The sequence below is a fragment of the Rhinatrema bivittatum genome, chromosome 8, assembly GCF_901001135.1.
Source record: "Rhinatrema bivittatum chromosome 8, aRhiBiv1.1, whole genome shotgun sequence".
NCBI lineage: Eukaryota > Metazoa > Chordata > Amphibia > Gymnophiona > Rhinatrematidae > Rhinatrema > Rhinatrema bivittatum.
In genome coordinates, this window is record NC_042622.1 from 167,603,930 (window position 1) to 167,626,048 (window position 22,119).

A 22,119-nucleotide genomic window follows, 5' to 3' on the forward strand; every position below is an offset into this window, starting at 1 on the left:
AATGTTTCTTGGGGGTGGTGGGCAGGAAAGGGGCTGCTCAACCTGCGGTACATTTTAAAAAAACAGAGGTGTGAAATCAGTCGCTGCTGGACTTGCTAGATTGTTGGGTTTTTTTTTGAGTTATCCAGTTAACTTCAGCAATTTTTCCAGACCACCAAGCCAACCAATTATCCAACCAGTGCTGCATATCAGCATTAGTCATAGAAAATTAAGCCATCTTGGCACCACTTCTTTTTTTATTCAGGTAAATGTTAACCATGAAATGACTTATCTGATTAAAATTTAACCACACAGTAGGATGATAAATTCTCATCTTGGGGTTTATCTTGGTAACTCTAAAAGTTAAGCCAAACAAACCCTTTTGAATATTGACCTTAAAAAAATGTTTCAGCCAAAACACTAAAGCAGATATAACAGACCATACTGCCATCAGGAACTTTGGATAATTGTATTGGCATAGCTAGGATAACACGAGATCTGAGATCAGCGCTGAAGTCTGAAATCAACTTCCTACAAAGGAGACTCAGAAAGCCAGATAGCATTGCTAGCTATTTAGATTATTACAGAGCCTTGTGGTTAGACCTAGGAAACATGCAGTGCTGGAAGGAACTACATGAAATCTTGTATTCTCTCTTAGCCAAGATGGCAGAGTACAAGCAAGGAAAATAGGGGACTTCCACTTCCCGGTTTGGCTAGGTATGCTGCAGAGGCAGCATTCACTGCCTGAAGGGAAGAGTCATGCTCATTGCTCAAGGGTGGTACCTATCAGCTGGATTCAAGGCCTATGATTAAGAGTCCCGAAAGGAGCTCTGGTGCATGGCTGAAGGACTGTCACTATTATGACTAGCCCACGGGCATCAAACTGCAATTCTGGAGGTCCACAAACCATTAGGGATAAACTGAAAACTTGGACAAATATGTATGAGATATGAGCATACAGTGAAGGAGTACATGTAAAAATATCGCATGCATATTTATTAAATATATCCTAAAAATGTGACTGGTTTGTGGACCTCCGGGATTGCAGTTTGGCATCCCTGGGCTAGTTTAGGTATATTGAGGCGTGACACAGAATAGGAGAAAAAATCCACAGGTACTTGCGAATGAAGGCTCAGTTAATATCCCAGTTCTGATACCAAATGAACTGGAAACCCAAAAGAATAGAAAAACTACCAGGTCAAAACCAAAACAGATTGCCTTGAAGAAGAAAAGATATCTTGCAGGCAGCCACACTCTGTGGACAGCATAACTGAGCAGACTGGATGGCCCAACTGAATATTTTTTGCCATCATCTGCTATGCTACTATGTAGGAGTAACTAAAAAAAAAAAAAACCAACCAAAAATAGCAGGAAAGGATGGCTGTCTTTTCACATCCTTTGATTTGCCATTGCTAAATAAAAGCATTCTCCAGAGAGACCATGTCCAAGAATGAGGGGAAGTTTACCAGATACCTCTAAATCAGAAAAAAGAACAAGTAAAGCTGCTGGCTTGGAGGCATGTTCCCAGTGTAAATGTGTGTGTTGCACTATGGGGAGGTGACCAACAGCAGCCGAATTATTTACTGTACTGAGTTCAGCAAATTCAGTTTTGGGAGCATACGAGGGCCTAACAGCAGAGTGGACGTGATGGTACACAGACAGTAGCAATAGTTAGATCATGATCCAATTTCAACTGAAAGGATTCAGGAATGGTGAATGCTAAGCTAATGTTTTTTTCTGGATCTCCAGTAAATAGGACTTTAACCATTTGAAGGGCAACCTTCTGGCTTGCTGTGATTTAACACAACTTTTTATGTCTTGCACTGAAGCGGTAGATGCAGACTACCTGAATCTACCACCATCCATGGAAACAGAGAAGCAGATCCCCACTCCCTGTCCTCACACACTGTTCCTGCCCTGACAGATGCCAGCAATGTTTGTGCTGCACTCAGACACAAATATTAATAAAGAAAGATATCTTCCTGAATTTTAAAGGCAGCTGAGCTGACATTATAATGTAAGCAGGTGTTCTCTGTCCACAGCACAAACCATGTCTGAGTAATAGATACAAGAACATAAGAAATTGCCCATACTAGGTCAGACCAAGGGTCCATCAAGCCCAGCATCCTGTTTCTAATAGTGGCCAATCCAGGCTACAAGTACCTGGCAATTATCCAAACACTAAGAAGATCCCATGTTACTGATGCTAGTAATAGCAGTGGCTACTCCCTAAATCAACTTGATTAATAGCAGTTAATGGACTTCTCCTCCAAGAAATTATCCAAAACGTTTTTAAACCCAGCTACACTAACTGCATTAACCACATCCTCTGGCAACAAATTCCAAAGTTTAATTGTCCGCTGAGTGAAAAAGAATTTTCTCTCATTAGTTTTAAATGTGCTACTTGCTAACTTTATGGCGTGCCCCCTAGTCCTTCTGATATCCAAGAGAGTAAAAGCAGAGCTGCTTACCTGTAACAGGTGTTCTCCTAGGACAGAAGGATGTTAGTCCTCACAGATGGGTTACATCATCAGATAGAGTCCGACATGGAAAACTTTTGTCAAAGTTTCTAGAAACTTTGAATGGCACACTGAGCATGCCCAGCCTGCTACTATCTGCACGGCCACATGGTGTTCCTCTTCAGTCTCGTTTCTTAGCAAAAAAAGATGAGTGAAAAATAAAACAACAAACCAACGAAGAACCCAACTCTGCGGGGTGGCGGGTGGGTTTCCTGAGGACTAACATCCTGCTGTCCTAGGAGAACACCTGTTACAGGTAAGCAATTCTGCTTTCTCTTAGGACAAGCAAGATGATAGTCCTCACAAGAGGGTGAAAACCAAGTTACAGGCTGCGCCCGGCAATACCAGGACCAACAGCACTTAACCACTTGCCAACAGGCACAACAACAGAAGTGCTGAGGATGAGAATGGGAGGCAGCATGAACCAGATACTGGGCCCTAGGTAGGGAGAGTTGGGTTCTTATGCTTGGAACAGATTATAAAGGACAGACTTGCCAAAGGTACTGTCATGTCGACCATCCTTGTCCAAACAGTAATGGGTGGCAAACGTGTGCAGGCAGCTCCACGTTGCAGCCTTGCAGATCTCAGTGATGGGGACCGCATGAAAGTGCGCCACTGACGCTGCCAAGGCCCTAATTGAATGCGGCCTTCAAGCGGAAGGCCTGCCTGCTCGAAGCAGAAGGATATACAGTCCGCCAACCAGCTGGATAGGGTTTGCTTGCCCACCGCAACGCCAAGTCTGTTTTAATCAAAGGAGACAAAGAGTTGCATGGATTGCCTATGGGCCACTGTGCACTCAAGATAAAAGGCAAGAGCACGCATGGGGCCTCGGAAAGAAGTTTGGCAAAATGATGGACTGATTGAGATGGAAATCAGTCACCACCTTAGGCAGGAACTTAGGGTGAGTGCGTAGAACCACCCTATCAGGAAAGAATTTCGTATAGGGCGGGTACGTCACGAACGCCTGAAGCTCACTGACCCTGCAAGCAGAGGTGATTGCAACCACAAAAATAACTTTCGAGGTGAGATGTTTAAGCTCACAGGAGTGCATAGGCTTGAAAGGAGGTTGCATGAGCCGTGCTAGTACCACGTTGAGGTCCCAGGACACAACAGGACAACACAAAGGGGGCTTTAGATGCAACAGGCCCCTCATGAAACTGCCCACCAAGGGCTGCACAGAAATAGGTGCACCACTTATCCCCTGATGATACGCACTGATAGCACTCAGGTGGACTTGGATCGAGGTGGTCCATAGCCCACACACCAAGAGGAACCACAAATAGTCCAGCAGTTGCAGAGTGGGGCACGAGAAAGGGTCTAGGCCTTCGCCTCATACCAGACAGAGAACCTTCTCCATTTCAACCGGTAAGACCTTCCTGGTAGAAGGCTTTTGGGAAGCCACCAGTACCTGCGACATGCTGGGCATGCTCAGTGTGCCAGTCAAAGTTTTCCATACCGGGCTCCATTTGATGGTGTCACCCATCTTTGAGGACTACCATCCTGCTTGTCCTAGGAGAATAACCGATTCACATTTACCCATTCTAGACATCTCATAACTTTAAAGACCTCCATCATATCCCCCGTCAGCCATCTCTTCTCCAAGCTGAACAACCCTAACCTCTTTAGCCTTTCCTCATAGGGGAACTGTTCCATCCCCTTTATCATTTTGTCGCCCTTCTCTCTACCTTATCCAGTGCAATTGGATAAGGTAGAGATGCGGTTACCAGAATTGTATACAGGACTCAAGGTGCGGTCTCACCATGGAGCAACACAGAGGCATTATGACATTTTCCATTTTATTCACCATTCCCTTCCTTATAATTCCTAACATTCTGTTTACTTTTTTGACTGCTGCAGCACACTTAAGCCTATTTCAATGTATTATCCACTATGATGCTTACATCTTTTTCCTTGGTGGTAACTCCTAATATGGAACCTAACATTGTATAACTACAGCATGGGTTATTTTTCCTTATATACAACACCTTGCACTTGTCCACACTAAATTTCATCTGCTATTTGGATGCCCAATCTTCCAGTCTCGCAAGGTCCTCCTGCAATTTATCACAATCCACTTGGGATTTAACTACTCTGAATAATTTTGTAGCATCTACAAATCTGATTATCTCAATCGCAGTATTCCTTTCCAGATCATTTATAAATATATTGAAAGCACCTGTCCAAGTACAGATCCCACTCCACTGTTTACCTTTTTCCACTGAGAAAATTGACCATTTAACCCTACTCTCTATTTCAAGTCTTTTAACCACTTTGTAATTCACGAAAGGACATCACCTCCTATCTGTTATGACCGTCGGTCGCCAGATGGCTGCAACCGCATCTACTCACATCATGCACCGTTCTCCTACCCTCTCCGGGCCTGCTCGTGGCGCAGGCTAGTCTCCACCGCCGTGTTCCCCAGGTCACCTCGTGGCGGATGAGACGCCACCGCCACCCACGTCGACACCGGGCACTCCTTTGTAGCCTCTTCGGCGGGAACCTCGGGCGCATCCCTGATTGATGAAATGATGGGATCAAGGTACTTAAGCTCCACCTTCGCCCCCAGCTAGCCGACTTGGCAACGAGTTCCGTACGTCTCTACTAGCTCCTGCCGCCGTGATCCTGTGGCTACACTATCGGACTACTTGGAATTTGGACTCTGTCTGGTACCTGCTCCTCGGGGGCCAGTGTGCGCACTCCATGGGGACTTAGTCTCCTGGCCTGCCCCACTCCTCAGGCTGGCCCTGCGCCCTACCTTGCAAGGCTCCCCGCTCCTCGGGACTGCCTCCTGGAACACCTTTACCACTTGGGAGTTCTACCTCAGCGCTTCCCCGTTCCTCGGGGCTGTACCTATGTGCTATAGAAGAGACTGCAGCACTTCCCCGCTCCTCGAGGCAGTACTTCTGTGCTATACTGAGACTGTCCACGCTTCCCCGCTCCTCAGGGTCGCGCTCTCGTGCTATACAGAGACTGCCAGCGCTTCCCCACTCCTCGGGGCAGTGCTTCCATGCTATACAGAGACTGTCTGTGCTTCCCACTCCTCGGGGTTGAGCACACGTCATCATCAGAGACCTGACTCGGGCTTCCCTGCTCCGTGGGTTGGCCTACGTCATTACATCAGCACCTCCTTCGCTGCGCAGCTCCGCCCCTCGGGGTTGCCTCTCCGGAGTACCTCCTGCACGGCCAGTCTCGCACCTCCCTCTTCGGGGGCCTCTGCCCAGGTATTATCACCAGCCTGTCTATCTACTGTGGGAATCCCTCCTGGCTCCTCGGGACCTCTCCACAGTCTACCCAGAGCTCCCTACTGTGCCTGACCTCACCTCCCGACGGTGTGGGCCTCCTCCCCACAGGTGGTAACAACTCTCACCTCAGGCCAAGGGTCCACATACCCACAAACCTTAACACTATCTCATGACTTTTTAGTTTTCTTAGAAATCTCTCATGAGGGTCTTTGTCAAACACCTTCTGAAAAATCCAAATAACTACATTTACTGGGTCACCTTTATCTACATTTAACCCCTTAAAAAAAATGAAGCAGATTTGTGAGGCAAGATTTGCCTTGGGTAAATCCATGCTGACTGTGTTCCATTAAACCATGTCTTTCTATATGCTCAGTGATTTTGTTCTTTAGAATAGTTTCCACTATTTTTCCTGGCACTGAAGTCAGGCTCACTGGTCTATAGTTTTCCAGATTGCCCCGGAACTCTTTTTAAATATTGGGGGTTACATTGGCCACCATCCAGTCTTCAGGTACAATAGATGATTGGTTAAAATTTTAACTAACACATCTGAAATTTCATTTTTTAGTTCCTTCAGAACCCTGAGAAGCATACCATCCGGTCTGGGTGATTTGCTACTCTTTAGTTGTCAATCTGGCCTATTACATCTTCCAGGTTCACAATGATTTGGTTCAGTTCATCTGACACATCACCCTTGTAAACCATATCCGGAACTGGTATCTTTCCACCATTCTCATTAGTAAACAAAGAAGCAAAGAATTCATTTAGTTTTTCTGCAATAGTATTATCTTCCCTAAGAGCCCCTTTAACCCCTCCGTCATCTAACAGTCTAACCGACTCCTTCACAGGTATCTTGCTTTGGATAGATTTTAAAAAGTTTTTGTTATGAGTTTTTGTCTCTACGGCCAACTTCATTTGAAATTCTCTCTCAGCCTGCCTTATCAGTGTTTTATACTTAACTTGAGAATGCTTATGCTTTTTCCTATTTTCTTAAGATGGATCCTTCTTCTGATTTACAAAAGCGTAAATAACCGATTCACATCTACCCATTATAGACCTCTCATGATTTTAAACACCTCTATATATCCCCCCTCAGCCGTCTCTTCTCCAAGCTGAAAAGTCCTAACCTCTTTAGTCTTCATGGTTATTCATGATTGACATCCAGTGCCCACAAATACAGATTTTAAATCCACTGATGGTAGCTTCCTTGGCCTTTGGTTTTTCTTTTCACATAATTTATTTTTGTACTTAAAAGTACTGTTTAGGGGCTTCCGAGGAAGCGTGCAAAGAAACTCACTGCAAAAGGTCAGAAAAGTAACTTAAAAAATCATGAGAAGGTAACACGTCAGTGAAGTAGTTCCCACACACATCATTTTATCTGAACTCTGAATGCTCAGTAAAGCTTTATTGAGCTATGGGAGATGGGTCTGTTCAGCACCCTCAAATGATGTCACCTACGAGTCATGACTAATTCTTCTAGGTAAACTTCTCAACTGAACCAGTGTCCTGCACAGGGAGAAGAAAGCTCCAGGAAAAAACTTCACTGAGCATCTAAATCTGGAAAGTCAACACGGACTCTTACAATCCCACACACTTTTTTTTTTAGATGATAGGTAGGTTTGCCAAAAAATTTGAGAGTTAATTTTTATTGTCTTATCTGAAAATTAATGACTAAAAAAATAATAAAATACCATAGTCATTTTCCCTTAGTAAGTCAATGTCATCATAATAGAAGGAAAATTAAGCTGTTTTAACCCTATTTTGCTTTTTTTTCCAACACAAATTAATCTTGTCCTGAAGTTCCCTGTTGAAGTCTGATTTGTTTTGATTTATATCTGAACCACGTCACGTTCTCTTCATAGTTCTCACATCAACTGTGTATAAAATCATTCTCTTAAGAATAGAACACCATTAAGATGAATAAGAAATGATGGCTTTTACATTTTTAAGGCATTAGAAAGCAAAACAAAGTGTACAGGAGACCATTTCCGTTATCTGAAAATATACACCATATACAAACATGGAGCTTGTTCACCCTCTCTCACAGGCACCTCTGAGTAAACTTCCCAGCCCTGCCAAGATACGCCACTCCAGGCAGGCACTGGGTGCAATCACACTTTATGTTAAAGAATGATTTCTGCAGAAGAGATCAACATGTATCAAAGCTGGAAAAATCCCAACTACCCCATACCCTTCTTACCTTCTGGGCTGGGAGCGGCACTCTTCCTCCCCACTGTCTGCCTCCTGCAAGCACAACACAAATAAACACAATTAAACATCCAAGAAGGCAGGCTGTAATGAACCAGCATACTGCTGGCTATACAGCTACTTTGTTTTCAGCCCACAATTATGGTTAAAAAAAACAACACAGAGACAATACAAATCAGTGTCAAACTGAATCAAACATTCACCATTTCCAAGGGAAAGCAAAACAGACAAGACCATGCAAAACAAAAACAGTTTTCACCAATATTTGTAAATATTTCAAGAAAGCACTAAAGCGGCAAAAATTGGGAGTTATGTTCACCTTTGTTTTAAAAATGAAATTCATTTCTGCGGGTCAGGAAGTGAATATATATAGGCCATAAGTTAGATAGATGTAGTATTATAGTTTACTGCTAGTGAGTAATAATGGTTTCATATGTGGTGACCATTGTCTGGTTTTATGATATTTGTTGTTAATGTTACAAATATAAGAATCATTAAAGGTGCTCAAATCCCTTTTTGTGTGAGCCTTAAAATCCAGAATTATAGGAAGTCTAATGGCCATGAAAGTCCAACCCTGCGCTCCATAACAAGTCCCACGTGCAACAGCCTGCCTGAGGCAGGACTGCAGTCATGCAAGTATACATAATAAATGCCACCTCCTCACTCGTTTCATTTACATTACCAGAACTGATAAACTATCACTCACTATTTACTGTAGAGTGCATCACATGGAGGGTGCAGACATTGATATATAACATCACATTCAGATTTGGGCTTTCCACCTGGCTCTCATCCAGGGAGAGTCAGACATGGCTGCAGTGCTCCCCTTTGTTATGTGCAAGGCCACGAGTTCACACCTCTCTCTTTGCAGAATGCAGATGCAGTAGAGTATTTTTTATTTACAGACATGTGACATTTCAAGTGGCCTCAGATAAAACCATCTCCCTATTTAATTCCACTGCTGAAACAGGCCAACAAAGTTTCAGGGGTGGCAGAGAAGACTTGGAAGGGTTTGCATTGTAGGCAATAATGAGAGTCACGTGTTTGTTTGAGAAGCACTGGAAAAGTGGGGAGATAAATCTCTATCTTCTTTCCCGAAAGGATTCTACTTTCAGCTGTTGGTTTGGGATGTGTAGTTAGGAAGAAGATCTGCTCTGTGTATGAATGGAGGCTGGAACATACTAGTACTGAGCAGAGCAAGCTGAGGACACCTATAGATGAACTCGATATGATATACAGGGAATAACTCGTGCTGCTCACTATTATCAGTCAACCTGAGCCAATCTCCTGTGAGGTCCAGGAGATGTGCAAGATGGCGCTCAGAAACTAACAGGCAAAGCTATGCGAAGGCACACACTTTGAGGGGTCTGTGTGACTGGGTATCGGAAAGGGATTTCCCAAGTGTTTAAGTGCAGGTCAAATTTATTTATTTATTTATAATTTTTTTATATACCGCCGCTCATCAGAGATATCACGTCTGTGTACAGAGAACAGGAACTTACGCCGGGGCGTTATACATTTAACAATGGCTAAAATATAGGTAATTGTACATAAAACAAGTAGGAGTAAAATGCTCAGAAATTTAATTTATTTATTTAGTGCTTTTTTATACTGACATTCATGATACAGATCATATCACATCAGTTTACATGGAACAAGGGGTAATAACGTTAACATAAATATAAAGGAAGGCCGAAAGTTACAATATAACAGAGGGGTATTAGAACTGGGGAGAAGAGGAGCACCTAAGAGAGGAAATTCCTCTCTTAGGTGCAATATTTTCTTGTGTGTTCTTACAGCTGTGGGAGATGTGTTCGCTTCTTCACTCTGGCATCATGAGGACAATTTCAAAAAGCACACACCCAGTAAAACAGCCCAACAGACAACCAGACTCTGCAATATGTGGTTATATAGCCCACGCTAACAAGAGCCATTCCTGTAGCGGGCAAGCATTTAATTTTCAAATGTACATGCACTATTCTGACCCCTCCCACCCGCACCAAAATCAGTTGCAAAATCCTCTGACTTTTCTAACACACACATTGCATTTACATTGCTAATTTTCAAAAACAAAACACAAAGGGCCCAAAACTGAAAGCAGGCCCTTTAAATCTTCGATCAGCAAATAAAGCACTCCTAACCATCCCTTCAGTTAAAACAGCAAGACTAACCCAAGTGAGGGAAAGGGCCTTATCATTAGCAGGACCCACAATTTGGAACACAATGCCTCCAGAGATCAGATTACAAAGTGATCTCAAGGCATTTAAGAAAAGTTTAAAAACATGGCTTTTTAAACAGGCATTTTACAAGGAGATGGGAGAATAGAAATTATTCAGGAATAAGCAGATAAGCACCGACACACAGTACTTAGGACAATACCGTAGAGTAGTCTATGAACCCCACATCACAACTAGCATATTGATAACACTATGTATGATAAATTTACCCGTAAAAGTACTTTCAGTACACTCGGTCATGACCCACTTCTCTAAAAATTATTTTGTCTAATGATATATTGTAACCGAACCTTTGACGGCACCTGTTAGAATGTACTATAGTACACTTTTACTTACATTAAATATGTGCCTACATGTAAACCGTTGCGATGGTATATAACTTAGCGACGGTATAGAAAAGATTTTAAATAAATAAATAAATAAATAAATAAAGTAACTTAGCCGGATATGGCTTAGACAGCTAAGTTACAAGGGATATTCAGCAGCATGGTTATGCCGCTGAATATCTGCATACAACAGAGTTGCTTACCTGTAACAGGTGTTCTCCTGGACAGAAGGCTGCTAGCCCTCACACGTGGGTGACATCATAGATGGAGCCCGGCACGGAAAACTTCTGTCAAAATTTCTAGAACTTTGACTGGCACACTGAACATGCCCAGCATGCCGCTATCCAAGCAGTCACGTGAGGTCCCCCTTCAGTCTCGTTACAGAGAATTACAAAAAATAAAATAAACTTAGGAGGGCGGGTTTCGTGAGGACTAACATCCTGCTGTCCTAGGAGAACACCTGTTACAGGTAAGTAACTTTGCTTTCTCGTAGGACAAGCAGGATGGTAGTCCTCACACATGGGTGAATACCTAGCTGCAGACTGTTTCTGGACAGAACAGACCAACAGACACCAAACAAGTGCCAACAGGCACAGCAACATAGGTGCTGTTGGTAACAAAAGAAGACAGCCCGAACCCAAAACACAGGGCCCTAGGCAGACGAGTTGGGTTTAGACCCGAAAAAGGTTACGGAGGACAGATTGGCTGAAGCTACTATCCTGGCAGCTGTGTCTGTTCAAGCAATAGTGAGCTGCAAACATATGGAGAGAACTCCAAGTTGCAGCTCTGCAGATCTCCACCCCGGGAACCGTAAGCAAGTTAACCATCAAAGTTGCCATGGCCTGGACGGAGTAAGCTTTAACATGGCCCTCAAGCTGCAATCTTGCTTGCACATAGCAGAATGAGATGCAGTCTGCTAGCCAGGTAGACAGAGTGTGCTTGGCCACAGCAACCCCCATACTGTTCTATCAAACAAGATGAAGAGTTGTGTGGACTGCCTATGGCCTCCTGTCCTCTCAAGGTAGAACACTAAGGCCCTCTTACAATCCAAAGTATGCAAGGCCTGTTCACCTGGGTGCGAATGAGGTCTCAGGAAAAGGTAGGGAGGATGATAGATTGGTTTAGATGGAAGTCAGATACCACCTCAGGTGTTAAGAACTTAGGGTGACTATGGAGAACCACCCTATTGTGGAAGAACTTCGTATATGGTGGGTACGTCACCAACACTTGAAGTTCACTGTCCCGACATGCTGAGGTGACCGCAACCAAGAATATGACCTTCCAGGTCAGATATTTCAGGTCACACAAGCGCTAGGTTCAAAGGGATCCTTCATGAGGCAAGCCAAGTCCACATTAAGATCCCAGAATACAGGCAGAGGACGCAGAGGAGGTTTCAACTGAAGCAGACCACACATGAAACACCCAACCAGGGGGTTGCACTGAGACAGGTGTACCATTCATCCCGTGATGATATGCCCTAATGGCACTGAAATGCACTCTGACCGAGGTGGTCTTTAAAATAGGGAGTGGGCTCGACTGCCCTGGCCATTACATAAGTACATAAGAACATAAGAAATTGCCATGCTGGGTCAGACCAAGGGTCCATCAAGCCCAGCATCCTGTTTCCAACAGAGGCCAAAACCAGGCCACAAGAACCTGGCAATTACCCAAACACTAAGAAGATCCCATGCTACTGATGCAATTAATAGCAGTGGCTATTCCCTAAGTAAAATTGATTAATAGCCATTAATGGACTTCTCCTCCAAGAACTTATCCAAACCTTTTTTGAACCCAGCTACACTAACTGCACTAACCACATCCTCTGGCAACAAATTCCAGAGCTTTATTGTGCGTTGAGTGAAAAATAATTTTCTCCGATTAGTCTTAAATGTGCTACTTGCTAACTTCATGGAATGCCCCCTAGTCCTTCTATTATTCGAAAGTGAAAATAACAGAGTCACATCTACTCGTTCAAGACCTCTCATGATCTTAAAGACCTCTATCATATCCCCCCTCAGCCGTCTCTTCTCCAAGCTGAACAGCCCTAATCTCTTCAGCCTTTCTTCATAGGGAAGCTGTTCCATACCCTTTATCATTTTGGTTGCCCTTCTCTGTACCTTCTCCATCGCAACTATATCTTTTTTGAGATGCGGCGACCAGAATTGTACACAGTATTCAAGGTGTGGTCTCACCATGGAGCAATATAGAGGCATTATGACATTTTCCGTTCTATTAACCATTCGCTTCCTAATAATTCCTAACATTCTATTTGCTTTTTTGACTCCTGCAGCACACTGAGCTGACGATTTTAAAGTATTATCCACTATGATGCCTAGATCTTTTTCCTGGGTGGTAGCTCCTAATATGGAACCTAACATCGTGTAACTACAGCAACGGTTATTTTTCCCTATATGCAACACCTTGCACTTGTCCATATTAAATTTCATCTGCCATTTGGATGCCCAATCTTCAAGTCTTGCAAGGTCCTCCTGCAATGTATCACAGTCTGCTTGTGATTTAACTACTCTGAATAATTTTGTATCATCTGCAAATTTGCAAATCTGCAAATTTGATAGCCTCACTCGTCGTATTCCTTTCCAGATCATTTATATATATATTGAAAAGCACCGGTCCAAGTACGAGGGTGGAGAGCTCCATCAAAAGTATTTCCTGATGCGAGGACAGACCCCAAAAGGGGGTCGGGGGAGAGTTCGATGGGCTACCCAGGAAGTTCAGACGATACCCTCGACGAATGATGGACAGAACCCACTGGTCGGAGGTGACACTGGGCCCACAGTCCACAAAGAACCACAGGCGGCCTCCGACTGGAGGGTCTGGTGTCTCTGGCATGGGCGACTGGCTGATGTTCCCTCGCTGCCAGTCAAAACCCCATAGTGGGGCTTGTCTGGGGGTCCACTGCTGTCTAGGGCAGCCCCTAGAGCTCACGTGCTGGGAATGGGTATGAGAGGCAGAAGGATAATATTTCCTCTGGCGAAAAAAGGACCTCCATGGGACTTGTAGAAAAGGCTTCCTGGCTGAAGATGGCGGGTCAGACGTACTGGCAGAGAGATGATGCAAGGTCTCATGGTGATCCTTCAACTGAGCTACAGCATCCTTCACCTTGTCATCAAAGAGGTTTTCGCTAGTATACGGCAGGTCCGCAAGTTTCTCCTGCACATCTGTCCGGAGATCAGAAGCTCAGAGCCAGGTCATCCCACGGGCACTAATTCCCGCAGCCGCTACCCTCACAGTTGTTTCAAATTCATCATAGGTGGAGCACACCTCATGTTTGCCACATTCAAGGCCCTGCTGTACCTACCAAAAAAGCATCCTGCTGCTGCTGGGGCAGGCGCTCAGACAGGTCCTGGATCTGCTTCCAGAGATTTCGAGAACATTGCGTCATGTAAGAGGCGATACAGGCGAACAGCATGGCACCCTGAAACACCTTCTTATCCAGCACATCCAGAACCCTGTGTTCCTGTCCAGGAGCAGAGGCATGGGTGCAAGAACACTTGGCCTCCTTGAGGGTGGACTCCACCACAACCGACTGGTGTGGAAGTTGGCACTTCTCAAACCCCAAAGTGTGCTGGACAAGTAATCGGCATCAGCCTTCCTCTTCACCAGAGGCACAGACATGGGGTGTTCCCAAATCTGAAGGAACAGCTCCTTAAAGATCTCATGGACAAGAACAGCCACCACCTCCTTCGGAACATCCACCCACTGGAGAACCTCCAGCATTTTGTCTGGCATCCTCTTCCAATAGCAGTTGGAATGGAATGGTTTCTGCCATGCCCTGCATGAACCCAGCAAAGGTTAAGTCCTCAGGTGGAGATGGCACTGTTCCTCCGGAGGAGACAGGTCTGAGGGAAGGTCTCCAGAGTCATCAGAAGAAGACTTGGAGCTATCATCTCCCCACAGGTCGTAAGGAGCATCATCATCACAGAGATCTTCCAGAGACACCGGTGGAGGCCCCCTTCCCAGGCCCTGAAGGACCCGGAACTGGACCAGACAACTTTGGCCACGGAACCAAGGGCCTCGACGCTGCCATGGGCTTCAAAGGGCCTTCCTCCTCAGAGGAATCCACAATGGTGATAGCACTGGGAGAAGGAAGCAGCGGTGGCCTCTGGGGCATTGATGGACCCTCGGGCAATAGCAGCAGCTGTGTGGGGAGAACGCTGAGAAGGATGTCAAGGAGCTCCAGTAGCAGTGCCAACATAGAGGGCACAGGCTCTGGCATCAGTTCGGGAGCTAGGACCTCCACCAGTTGCACCCTGCAGGCCTCGGACCGCCACCACTTGCGCCCTGCGTTCCAAATCCTCCTGGAAATATGCCAAATTCAGGATGGATGGAGGAGGGGGAGGTGTAACCAGATCTACTCTGGAGCCTCAAGGGAGATCAATGCCCAGCACTGAAATTGGTGGGGGAACGCCTGGGACTCCCGGGTTCGATAGAGAGTGGGTGCCTCTTTGCCACAGGGTCGGTTGGGGGCATCACAGCAGGCGCCGGTACCGACCCGAGCCTGGCACCCTGCAGAAATGGAGACCAGTGGTGATGCTTCCTGGACTTCCCACAGTGCTTGGCCTGGTCTTTCCCCATCACAGAGGAGGAAGGAGATGATCCAGAAGTCCTTGAGCGAGAAGAGACAGATGAAGACCAATCCCCAGCACCCCTCTCCACCGAGGGTCCCAGTGGAGGGGTGGACATCGAAGGCTTGGTGTCCATTGGTTCCCCTCAGCCTTTCGGAGTCGATGCTCCCCCAATGCCGGAGTCGAGGGTTCAGATTTCGTCGACCCGAAGAGCTTCTCCATTTTATCCAGGTGGGCACGCCGGCCCTTAGGGGTCATATGGTCACAAAAACAAACACCCCCACACGTGGTGCGATGCCCCCAGGCAAAGGATACACACCGTGTGCGGATCAGTGAGGGACGTGGTCCAAGGACACTGGGTAAACTGACAAAAACAAAATGAGCCATAACAAGAAAACCTGGGGAGTGGTCAATAACCGGCAGATCCCTGGTATAATTAGCGAGGTTTGGGTGGACCCTTGGACACTGTGGCAGCTGACCGCACCCACAGGGGGAAGTCCTGTGAGGGGCCACAGGTCAGGCTCAGCTTAGGACACACAAATACAGAGATTGATCTTTTATTAGACAATGTGATGAAGCCACCAGAGGTGGCAGTAGTGAGCAGAAGTAGCCCGGCTGGGCTAGTATCCCTCAGGCGCTGGAACAGCAACTCCTCCGGTACCAGTGCTGTAGTGAAAAGAACTGAGAATAATGAGTACAGTGGAATATGCACAAAGCCTCAGTATGGAGAACCTCAGGATAGGGAGAGCAGGCTCTCGAGGAGCGAGTGCCTGATCCCTGAGAGCTGAGAGGCTTGAAGGTAATGTACTCACACAGCGGTTCCACGTAGGAGATGGCACTAGGGCTGGAACGGAGGCAGGCCCTCGAGGAGCGAGTACCTGGTTCCAGGGAACAGCTCTGAGGTGAAGATGGTAGTACTCACTGGTGTTGAAGATAGCAAATCGTTCCAGGCAGAAGAGAAGGTAGGAGCAGGCAGCGAGTCAGGGAACATGGGCCCTCGAGGAGCGAGTACCGGTTTCCTGATAGCGACCTGAAAAGCAAGTAAGGCCCCCGAGGAGCGGGTACTCCGTTAGCGTTAAGAGTCCAATGGAAATTGGAAAGACAGAATAGCTGGGCACGGAGAGCGAATCCCATCCATAAGATTCCCCCCTTGCCAACTCAAAGGCTAGCAAACATTGTAGGCTTTAAATATCCGGGCAGCGTGACGTCATCACAGGGGGACACCCCTGAGGTTCGCACCAAGTAGGAAATAAGACTGAGGGCCGCGTGGCAAGCGCACCCTAAGGTACCAGCGGAGCATGGTGGAAGGCAGCACACAAGCCGGTCCGGGGATACCGGAGAGGGCGGCAGGCAGACGCCGCAGCAGCCAGGCGTCCATCCATAGTGAGAGGAAGTGCAAAGAAAGAAAGGTAGGCGGAGTGAATCCGTCAGGAAGGGACGGTTGCAACAATCCCGAAGGAAACACTACTGAGAATCGAATGCACAGAACGAAGAAAACTTACCGTGCCGCCCAACTAACTAAGCCGGGGGGGATGGAGAGAAACCCAGAGCAGGAAAGTCGTAGAATCAACTGAGAAAAAGCTTTCAAAAAAAAAAAAAAGCTAGCGCACAAACTCTACAACTGCAAGACGAATGCTCCGCGGAAAAGAAGACACTGAAGAGGACCCCATGTGGATGCGTGGATCGTGGCATGCTGGGCATCCGTGCCGGGCTGCATCGGATGATTTAATCCATGTGGGAGGACTACCATCCTGCTTGTCCTAGAAGAATCATTTGTCTTATTCTGCTGAGATAAACTTCCTATTTTAATAACTAGACAGAATAGCAAATGTTCAGGAATTAACTCATGGATAAGATGAGGTCTCTGAGTTCCAGATCACATATGGGAAAGGAGAGGGAATGTTATCAAAACTTCAATGTTATTAGCAAAATCTCCCAGATAAATAGTACCAGGAAGCCAAGAAACACAGATGCCTTTTCCAAGTTCTGCTGACACAGAGATATTCGTTCACATATGGGTAAAGTTCATTTCAGAATAATAATTGTTTTTTAAATTATGTTCTACCTTTCATGACACTCCGTGATGGAAAAAGCGTGGGAATCTCCTTTCTCCACAATGCCAACTACAAGGAAAACCGACCTTAGATATCGGATGCGAGACTCGCCTTTTTATGCGGCCATCCAGCTTCACAAGCATTGGTAGTTGTCGAATTAGCAATGCAGAAGGCAAAGAAATCGAACACCCCCCCCCCTTCCCCAGTACAAGATAACAAATGTCTTCATGATTTTGCAAAGAAGGCATTCCAATCAGGCACGTTGACTGTAAAGATTCAGAACCACCAATTCTATGTTGCACAATATTTATTTGAAAGCCTACAATCTTTAAAACCCCTATTACAAGGTGGTTCTACAGAGGCTAGCCCCCTCGAGAATTTTATGAGATGGAGGAGGGCCTTCGACATCTCTTATGCTCCATCTACGAGGGATTCAAAATGTCGGCAAAAACCACGGCTAATGCCATAGCTGCAAGAAGACTAGTATGGCTGAGGGCAAATGCCATAAGGGATGATGTGCACGACAAGCTAGCTAATCTTCCCTGTCGCCCAGACAACTTTATCGGTGACAGGCTCACTGAGACAGTAGCAAAACTGAAAGAACAAAAAGTGGCGGTATTATCTTTTGACCTCACCATATGAAGGCTCATCGTCTCGACGCCAATTCTCCTCCTGCAGGAAACTTGCTTACCCTAGGCGCATATATCGGCCTTATACATCTTACCGGCCTCCACCATATCAGCAGTCTTATCTGCAGCAGGATCCACGCCAACGCCCTCGTGCACCCCGGCCAATCTTGCCAAATGACAGACCCTCATCCCCCTAAAAACCAGCAGAGTTTTTAGGACTACCCTGGTCACCGCTACCGACAACACAAGTAGGGGGACGGCTGTCCCTATTTTTCCCAGAATGGAACAAAATAACATCCGACCTTTGGGTCCTGACCATAATAAAGGAAGGTTATTCTCTCAACTTTGCATCCCTCCAAACGCTCCCATATCTAGTTTCCATGAAACATCATGGTGCACATCGGAACCCTCTTCTTCAAGAGATCGACTAACTACTTCAACAACGCATTCGAGAGTTAACTCCACCCCAGTATCAAAAAGATTTTTATTCACAATACTTCCTCATTCCCAAGAAATCTGGAGGGCTTCGACCAATTCTGGACCTATGCTCCCTCAACAAACACTTACGGAGAGAAAAATTCAAAATGACTTCTCTCAAGTCCATTCTTCCATTCCTCTGACCGAAGGACTGGATGTGCTCACTGGATTTAAAGGATGCATATGCCCATATACCAATGCAACCAAAATCCTGGCGTTACCTCTGTTTTCAAGCAGACAAGAGACACTTCCAGTACAAAGTACTCCCGTTCGGCCTCTCCTCCGCCCCCAGAGCCTTCACAAAATGTCTAGCGGTAGTGGTGGCACACCTCCATTGACAGGGGGTTCAGATATTTCCATACCTGGACGACTGGCTACTAGTAGCCCCCAATCCTACTCTTCTGCGAGATAATTTAATTCACACAATAACTTGCCTAGACAATCTAGGCCTTCTGATAAACTACAAAAAATCCAATTTGCAACCTACTCAAACCTTGCAATTCAACAGAGCACACATCGACACCATTCGGGACAAAGCTTTCCTGCCACAACCTCGAGCGCTGGCTCTAACTACACTGACCCATTCCCTTTACATATGACAATGGCTCCAGCCCATCAAATCCTAACCATTCTGGGACATATGGCAGCATCCACCTATGTTGTCCTGCATACGCGACTACATATCCGTCGCTTACAATGGGGTCTAAAGAATCAATGAACTCAGTTCCTAAGCTCACTATGCACTCCGGTGACTAACAACCAGCATGAAAATAGACCTACAGTGGTGGATAACCCCTACCAGCACTGACGACGGGCTCACCTCTACGATCCTCTCGACATCAAATAGTACTCACCACAGATGCCTCCCCCACAGATTGGGGAGCTCATCTAACCAACCTACAGACTCAGGGGTTATGGTCCAAACAAGAACGGAATCAACACATAAACCTCCTGGAACTTCAGTCTATCCACAATGCCCTTCAAACTTTCGAACGCACCCTCCGAGACCAAGTTGTCATGATTCACACAGACAACCATGTGGCAATGTTTTACATAAACAAAGAGCCTTTGTAAAGAAACAGTCGAGATCCTAGAATGTGCTCTCAGCAAGGGAATCTCCCTGCAAGCCACATACTTACCGGGAATCAACAACTCCAGAGCAGACAAACTGAGCAAAATATTTCACCCTAATGAATGGGAACTACAACAGGATGTAGCCAATCAAATTTTCTACACTTGGGGTCTTCTCTGGATCGACCTCTTCGCAACAGAACACAACAGAAAGGTTGAACTGTTTTGCTCAATGTACCCCAACCCCCACCAGCTGGCACAGGATGTGTTCCTCATAGATTGGTTGCAAGGTCTGCTTTACGCATTTCCTCCGATACCACTCATCTCTCGCACAATCCAGAGGTGCATCGAAGACAATGCGGACTTGATCCTCATTGCCCCAGCTTGGACACGACAACCATGGTACAGCTACCTAATTCAGTTGTCGACACACAAATCAATTCCCCTGGGCGACAGCCCCCACCTCCTTACCCAAGAAGGGGGTTCAATTTTTCATCCACTTCACTCATCGCTGAATCTCACTGCATGGAAGTTGAAAGGCTCATATTCCAAAGCCTAAACATTTCTCCTCAACTTCAGGATATTCTGGTCTCCTCCGGAAAACTATCAACGAGACTAAGTTACTAACAAAAATGGTCACGCTACTCTTCCTGGTGTTCAGCCGAAGGTACAGATCCGTTCACCTGTCCACCAGAGCGCCTCCTGAATTACCTTCACCTACTCTACAGGGAGGGCCTCACCACTGCCTCAGCGCCATAGCGGCTTATCACACTCCTGTCAATGGGGAACCTATATCTATCATGCCTTCGTCTCCAAGTTCATGAAAGGTGTCCTACGTTTACGGCCCCCGACAAAGAAACAGCTGGTGCCGTGGGATATCAACATAATATTGGAGCAACTCATGCTACCTCCTTTCGAGCTGTTGGGCACTTCTCATCGTAGGTACCTTTCCTGGAAAGTGCTCTTCTTAGTCGCCCTCACCTCTGCAAGGCGCATCAGCGAGCTACAAGCCTTAGTGCACTACCCACCTTACCTTGAATTTTACCATGACAAGATTATGCTGCGTACGCATCCTAATTCCTACCCAAAGTGATCTCAGCTTTCCACATAAACTAGACCATCACCCTCCTGACTTTCCACCCAAAACCTCACGCAAACAACAATGAACGAAGACTACATTCATTAGACTGTAAACGGGCGCTAGCCTATTACAAAAAGCACACTCATTCTGCTAACAGAGCATCACATCTCTTTCTCTCCTTCAATCCAAATGCACCGGGACTCCCTGTATTCAAGAGAACACCATAGTCCTGGATCTCAAACTGCATACGGTTCTGCTACCAAAAGTGTTCAGAGACCCTATCCTCCACACCCAAGGTACATCAAGTACGTGCGATGGCTGCTTCAACTGCTCACCTCCACGATGTACCTCTCTTTGACATTTGTAAGGCGGCCACATGGTCATCACTGCACATGTTCACATCCCACTACTGTTTAGATACAAAAGCTGCGTATGACACAAACATGGAGCAGATCATTCTTGAAAAGAGCACCTCTACAGCACATCAAACAGGCTCATAAGAACTGTCCGCTCTATTCTACCGTACTGAGCGCTTACCCACTACATCATAGTCACATTTTAAGCAATGCACTCAGTACTTCAGCTGGGGACTCCCAGACAGCATGGCTAATTCATGCTGCTTATCTGCCGGAAAAGAGCAAGTTTGCTTATCGTAAACGGTGTTTTCCATAGATAGCAGATGAATTAGCCATGCTGACCCGCCCGCCTCCCCGGACAGTTCCAGCATTGCAGATCATCTTGCTTTGACATGGACTGAGGAGCCTCAGGGAAACGCGGGAAGATACAAGAAGGAACACCTCACTAAAAGATTTTGGTGATCTTAGAGAGCTCCGCCACCTAGTGGCACGGAGAATGTACCCAAACAGCATGGCTAATTCATCTGCTATCTATGGAAAACACTGTTTACGGTAAGAAAACTTGCTCTTACTTTAGTGACACTGCAAGTAATGCACTGCCATCATCAGTTCAAAGGCAACTGGGCAAGATCTGGTTTAGAATCCCTGGAACTGGGGAATCTTTCTTTTTATTTATTTGATTTATATTCCACTTTTTCAGGCACTTCAAAGTGGTATTTTTCTGTCCCCAGAGGGCTCATAATCAAACAGGCTGATGAAGAAAGGTGTGTTCAGCTGAAAGCATCTTTCTGCCAGTACCTGAATGTACATTTTCTGTACGCAAAACTTACTGCCCATGCAGCAAGGAATTTTGCATGTAGAAAGTGCACATTTCTAAACAAAAGTGCTGCTTAGCGCTTTCAGATGGAAATCCCATGCAAATGAGGGCATTAAGCAGTACTACCCGATGCAGAGCGGCTGCTTTTACCAGCGCACCTTTCTTAGCGCTGGAAACTTAACTCCTGGATCAGAGATGGAATTAAATTTCCAGCATTACTGAGCTGGCACTTAAAAACCCCTAAAAAAGGGGGAAAGCAAATGTTGCTTACCTGTAACAGGTGTTCTCACAGGACAGCAGGATGTTAGTCCTCACATATGGTGACATCATCAGGATGGAGCCCAATCACGGAAAACTTCTGTCAAAGTTTCCAGAACTTTGATTGGCCCCTACTGGGCATGCCCAGCATGGCACTAACCCTGCAGCCAGCAGGGGTCCCCCTTCAGTCTTGTTAAAAAGCAACAGGTACTGCCGAAAAATAAAAAGAAAATGTTACGAACCCAACACTGCGGGACGGCGGGCAGGTTTCGTGAGGACTAA

The 22,119-nt window shown here is 46.0% G+C and overlaps 1 protein-coding gene across 1 annotated transcript in view; it reads right to left on the reverse strand.

Moving 5' to 3' along the window:
- The window catches only part of SSH2 (slingshot protein phosphatase 2), a 283,085-nt gene that overhangs the window by 177,159 nt on the left and 83,807 nt on the right, over nt 1-22,119 (reverse strand). The window contains exon 2 of the mRNA XM_029611202.1: nt 7,938-7,981. Coding sequence (XP_029467062.1) covers nt 7,938-7,981 — 44 coding nt within the window. The remainder of the gene's footprint in view (nt 1-7,937; nt 7,982-22,119) is intronic.